Source organism: Oncorhynchus mykiss, chromosome 13 (assembly GCF_013265735.2).
Source record: "Oncorhynchus mykiss isolate Arlee chromosome 13, USDA_OmykA_1.1, whole genome shotgun sequence".
NCBI lineage: Eukaryota > Metazoa > Chordata > Actinopteri > Salmoniformes > Salmonidae > Oncorhynchus > Oncorhynchus mykiss.
The window spans coordinates 7,207,330-7,213,822 of record NC_048577.1 but is presented as its reverse complement, the minus strand read 5'-3'; the positions used below and the strand labels follow the sequence as shown (position 1 = coordinate 7,213,822).

The 6,493-nt window shown below is 45.5% G+C and overlaps 1 protein-coding gene across 1 annotated transcript in view; it reads right to left on the bottom strand.

Moving 5' to 3' along the window:
• Positions 1-3,790: 3,790 nt before the first annotated feature.
• LOC110517645 (armadillo-like helical domain-containing protein 3) overlaps positions 3,791-6,493 on the bottom strand; it is a 62,395-nt gene continuing 59,692 nt past the window's right edge. The window contains exons 25-26 of the mRNA XM_036940070.1: positions 6,162-6,278; positions 3,791-4,858 (exon numbers count right to left, since the gene is read on the bottom strand). Coding sequence (XP_036795965.1) covers positions 4,766-4,858; positions 6,162-6,278 — 210 coding nt within the window. The 3' untranslated portion in view covers positions 3,791-4,765. The remainder of the gene's footprint in view (positions 4,859-6,161; positions 6,279-6,493) is intronic.

Here is a 6,493-nt window from a genome sequence, read left to right as displayed (position 1 = left end):
TACAGGTAACGAGTGGAGGACAGAGGAGCCTCTTAAAAAAGAAGTTACAGGTCTGTGAGAGACAGAAATCTTGCTTGTTTGTAGGTGACCAAATACTTATTTTCCACCATAATTTGCAAATAAATTCATAAAAAATCCTACAATGTGATTTTCTGGATTTTTTTTCTCATTTTGTCTGTCATAGTTGAAGTGTACCTATGATGAAAATTACAGACCTCTCTCATCTTTTTAAGTGGGAGAACTTGCACAAATGGTGGCTGACTACATTTTTTGCCCCACTGTACATGAATGCAAGGGGCGTACATTTATTGGAATATGTTTTAGTAACAATGTATTTTCATGACATATGGTGTTGAATACCCAATAAGCTAAACATCAACTAAATGAATGAAGTGAGAGATTCTATAGTATTTATGAGGCATCACAGTGGCCACACTGTGTAGGGGTGGGTGGCGGCTTTGTTCTCTCAACTACAAAAATGACCCAAGTTTACAAAATGACACGAGCAAAAGTCTCCTAACACACACACACCCGACACGATTCACACACACCCACACAATTCTCCATCTGCTATAAAACCCAAATTGCTCCAGGGGCCAAATTGCAACGACTCATAAATCAAAGAGCTGGTACGCATACCAAAGAGACAGGAAATGTAACGCAATCACAGAGGAAGTTGTCATTTGTTTTGAATGAGAACGTGTAAATTATTACAGCCAGAAAGTAGGGTTAGTTATTCAAAGACGACACATCTCTCCCTCTCTACCCACTACACTCTACAGACTCATACTATACCTCAACCCTAAAACCACAACACATCTCTCCCTCTCTACCCACTACACTCTACAGACTCATACTATACCTCAACCCTAAAACCACAACACATCTCTCCCTCTCTACCCACTACACTCTACAGACAGTCCTGTCAGACAGACTCATCCTGTACATCAACCCTAAAACCACGACACATCTCTCCCTCTCTACCCACTACACTCTACAGACAGTCCTGTTAGACAGACTCATACTGTACATCAACCCTAAAACCACGACACAAAAGGGCAACACTAGTAGATAAAGGTTCGAAGGGATGAATAAAATCTCAAGGTTAGAATGGTGCTGGTCTGATCCACTTCTCTGTGTCTGAATAGTCATAACAAGTCATATTAATGGTGACAGGCAACGGTCTCCATATTTAAACCACAACATATTAATGGTGACAGGCAACGGTCTCCATATTTAAACCACAACACATTAATGGTGACAGGCAACGGTCTCCATATATAAACCACAACATATTAATGGTGACAGACAACGGTCTCCATATTTAAACCACAACACATTAATGGTGACAGGCAACGGTCTCCATATTTAAACCACAACACATTAATGGTGACAGGCAACGGTCTCCATATTTAAACCACAACATATTAATGGTGACAGGCAATGGTCTCCATATTTAAACCACAACACATTAAGGACCGTTGGCAGTAGATCTCCTGCTGGGTGTGATAACAGACCATAAGGACCGTTGGCAGTAGATCTCCTGCTGGGTGATAACAGACCATAAGGACCGTTGGCAGTAGATCTCCTGCTGGGTGATAACAGACCATAAGGACCGTTGGCAGTAGATCTCCTGCTGGGTGTGATAACAGACCATAAGGACCGTTGGCAGTAGATCTCCTGCTGGGTGATAACAGACCATAAGGACCGTTGGCAGTAGATCTCCTGCTGGGTGTGATAACAGACCATAAGGACCGTTGGCAGTAGATCTCCTGCTGGGTGTGATAACAGACCATAAGGACCGTTGGCAGTAGATCTCCTGCTGGGTGTGATAACAGACCATAAGGACCGTTGGCAGTAGATCTCCTGCTGGGTGTGATAACAGACCATAAGGACCGTTGGTAGTAGATCTCCTGCTGGGTGATAACAGACCATAAGGACCGTTGGCAGTAGATCTCCTGCTGGGTGATAACAGACCATAAGGACCGTTGGCAGTAGATCTCCTGCTGGGTGTGATAACAGACCATAAGGACCGTTGGCAGTAGATCTCCTGCTGGGTGTGATAACAGACCATAAGGACCGTTGGCAGTAGATCTCCTGCTGGGTGTGATAACAGACCATAAGGACCGTTGGTAGTAGATCTCCTGCTGGGTGATAACAGACCATAAGGACCGTTGGCAGTAGATCTCCTGCTGGGTGTGATAACAGACCATAAGGACCGTTGGCAGTAGATCTCCTGCTGGGTGTGATAACAGACCATAAGGACCGTTGGCAGTAGATCTCCTGCTGGGTGATAACAGACCATAAGGACCGTTGGCAGTAGATCACCTGCTGGGTGATAACAGACCATAAGGACCGTTGGCAGTAGATCTCCTGCTGGGTGTGATAACAGAACATAAGGACCGTTGGCAGTAGATCTCCTGCTGGGTGTGATAACAGAACATAAGGACCGTTGGCAGTAGATCTCCTGCTGGGTGTGATAACAGACCATAAGGACCGTTGGCTGTAGATCTCCTGCTGGGTGTGATAACAGACCATAAGGACCGTTGGCTGTAGATCTCCTGCTGGGTGTGATAACAGAACATAAGGACCGTTGGCAGTAGATCTCCTGCTGGGTGTGATAACAGAACATAAGGACCGTTGGCTGTAGATCTCCTGCTGGGTGTGATAACAGACCATAGTTGGCTGTAGATCTCCTGCTGGGTGTGATAACAGACCATAGTTGGCTGTAGATCTCCTGCTGGGTGTGATAACAGACCATAGTTGGCTGTAGATCTCCTGCTGGGACGAACAGTGACGATTTAACAAGGAAAATCATGGGGAATGAACAGAACATAAAACGGTCAACGTTCTGAGGTCAGAGGTTATTTGTAGCATTGGTCCGAGCGGTCTGTCTCGTCCTTAACAAAGCAGGGACGCCACAGGAAGTGAGGAGTAGGAAAACAAAAGTTTATTTTTAAAAGACAAACAGACAAATAACACTACTAGCTACAGGAGTTAGAGAGGAAGAGAGAGAATCCTACCGTCAAAATAAAGAGAGAGAAAAGAGAGGGTTGCATAATTTGTTTGTTTATCCATCTTTAATACGAGGGTCCTCAGATAAATCTCTTGTGCAGGGCTCTGTTCAAGATCACAAATGTTGTGCAACGTTACCCGAAAACAGCTTTTGTGACCTTAAAGATCAACTAGCGCCGGGGTGAAGTTTCCCCTAGGTACAGATCTAGGATCAGCTTGACCTCCCTCAATCATAACCTTAACCGCTAGTGGGGAAAATGCTAAGCTGCCCCAGGATCAGCATTTAGGGGAAACTTCACCCCGGCTCCATGAGTCTGTTAATGCTGGACGTCACCACGGTTGAGAACACAGCGAGCTTGTAAACGTAGCCTACGTATGTAGCCACTTCTCAAAATGTCTGCCATACTGTCCTCATCGGCTGTGTGAATGTAGCCTCAGACGACCATCCTGACCGCTGAGCTCTCAGTTGGTCTCACTTCATTTCATCCGTGTAGCAAAACAGATTGTAAGCGTGTGATATCAGGATGGTCGTATGAGGTTAGGGTCAATGTATCCTCAAGATAAAAAGAGAGAAAAATAGGATGTATTCAAAACAGATTGTAAGCGTGTGATATCAGGATGGTCGTATGAGGTTAGGGTCAATGTATCCTCAAGATAAAAAGAGAGAAAAATAGGATGTATTCAGAACGTGAAGAAAGTAAACAGGTTTTAGCTCCCACATAAACATTCAGTCACCAGTCACCAGGAAACAGGAAACAGGAAACAGGAAACACCCTTTCCTTGTTTTTGTCTGTATTTCTTTCATTTTCTTATTTTTTCTGAATCCGAGAGAAAAATAAATTCCACGTCTGATTCATCAAGCTCAGGTTGTCTCGGATCGTTCGTTCATGTCAAACGACATGGATGGATCGGTTGCCTAGTAACGGAAGGCCAACCAACAGAGCAGAGAAAACAAACAACCAAATGTACATTTTTAGAACTAAAAGGGTTTTTTATCAACAACAAGAACAAAAGAAGAAAAATGATTCAATCCAACGACAGCCTCCCACAGCGGCACCCTATTCCCTCTATAGGGCACTACCAAAAGTTATAGTGCACTACCAGACGTAGTACACTATATAGGGAATAGGGTGCAATTTGGGAAGGAGATTGGATATTTGCATGGATCAGTCTAGTAACAGTTCTGTCAATATACACACACACACAAACACAATGTAGTAATAGCGCTCACACACACACACATCTCTTTAGACAGAAACCACTTTAGACAGAAACCACTCACACACACACACATCTCTTAAGACAGAAACCACTCACACTGTATAGTACAGACTTCCAGACAAACCCCAACAGTCAGCCAGATCAACCCCAGAGTAGTATGGTGTGTGGTGGGGATCAGTTGACCGGGGTGTCCGTCAGTATCTGGAGGAGTTGGCATCATTTCCTCAAACATGGGGTGGGGGGCTTGGTCAGTGGAGGAGTGGTGTGTGTAGGGCAGGTGGGGAGAGAGAGAGGTGAGGCAGTGGAGGAGTGGTGTGTGTAGGGCAGGTGGGGAGAGAGAGAGGTGTGTGTGTAGTTAGATAGAGGAGTGTGTGTGTAGGGCAGGTGGGGAGAGAGAGAGGTGAGGCAGTGGAGGAGTGGTGTGTGTAGGGCAGGTGGGGAGAGAGAGAGGTGTGTGTGTAGTTAGATAGAGGAGTGTGTGTGTAGTCAGATAGGGTCAGGGGGGGGGTGAGGACTATACATGTGTCTCTCAGGAGATGGTGGAGAACTCTTTGAGCAGGAGGTCCTGACTCAGTGTGTTCAGAGACACATTCTTCCTCACATTCAGACTGATGGAGCGAACCTAGAGAGAGAGAGAGGGGGAGAGAGAGAGAGAGAGAGAGAGGGGGGAGAGAGAGGGGGGAGAGAGAGAGAGAGGGGGGGGGGGGAGAGAGAGAGAGAGGGGGGGGGGGGAGGGGAGAGAGAGAGAGGGGGGGAGAGAGAGGGGGGGGAGACAGAGAGAGAGAGGGGGGGGGAGAGAGAGAGCGGGGGGAGAGAGTGAGTAGGGAGAGAGAGAGAGAGAGTGAGTAGGGGGAGGGGGAGAGAGAGAGAGAGCGAGAGAGAGAGAGAGAGAGAGGTAGAGTGTGAGTAGGGCAACAAAATAATTGTGATTTGACATGTAATAAAGATCAAAACACTTGGAATCCTAGAAATAGAATGATTAGAATTAAGAATAAAAGTGGAAAGCAGCATCGTTCTAGTTTGGAACAATCTGCCTGGATCTGACCTGACAGAACAGCAAATTAATAGTGAACCTGACAGAACAGCAAACTAATAGTGAACCTGACAGAACAGCAAATTAATAGTGAACCCGACAGAACAGCAAACTAATAGTGAACCCGACAGAACAGCAAACTAATAGTGAACCTGACAGAACAGCAAATTAATAGTGAACCTGACAGAACAGCAAACTAATAGTGAACCTGACAGAACAGCAAACTAATAGTGAACCCGACAGAACAGCAAACTAATAGTGAACCCGACAGAACAGCAAACTAATAGTGAACCCGACAGAACAGCAAACTAATAGTGAACCCGACAGAACAGCAAACTAATAGTGAACCCGACAGAACAGCAAACTAATAGTGAACCCGACAGAACAGCAAACTAATAGTGAACCCGACAGAACAGCAAACTAATAGTGAACCCGACAGAACAGCAAACTAATAGTGAACCCGACAGAACAGCAAACTAATAGTGAACCTGACAGAACAGCAAACTATTAGTGAACCCGACAGAACAGCAAACTAATAGTGAACCTGACAGAACAGCAAACTAATAGTGAACCCGACAGAACAGCAAACTAATAGTGAACCTGACAGAACAGCAAACTAATAGTGAACCTGACAGAACAGCAAACTAATAGTGAACCCGACAGCGAGGAAGAACTGTGCTGCTTGATTGACAGGGGGCGGGGCTTGGTGTGAGGGAAGCAGTCACAAGAGGTCAGGGAGACGACAAAAACTGACGCTACAGTGGCGTTTATATTTTTGACAATTTGATGTGAATTCAACTAATTGTGCAGGACTATGAGTGAGACACCAACTTTACCAATACAAGCATGTATCATGTCCCATGTACTGTGTGTTTATTCTGTTCCCTCTCACCAGTTCTTTAAAGAAGGCAGCCTCCTTGGGTTGTTCAGAGTATCTCTCAAACTGGTCCAGACCATCCTGCAGCTTCAGGGTCAACGTGTCATAGTTGGACCGAACCACCTCCAATACCTACAGGGGGAGGGGGGGACATTTTGAAATAGATGGAGAGAGATGAGATATGGAGGAGAGAGATGGAAAGAGGAAGAGAGAGAGAACAGTAGGGAAAGAGAGAGAGAGGGGAGAAAAATAGGAAGATAGAGGGGGAGGAGAGAGATGGGAAGAGGAAACAAGGGGGAGAGAGAGAGATGGGAAGAGGAAACAAGGGAGAGAGAGAGATGGGAAGA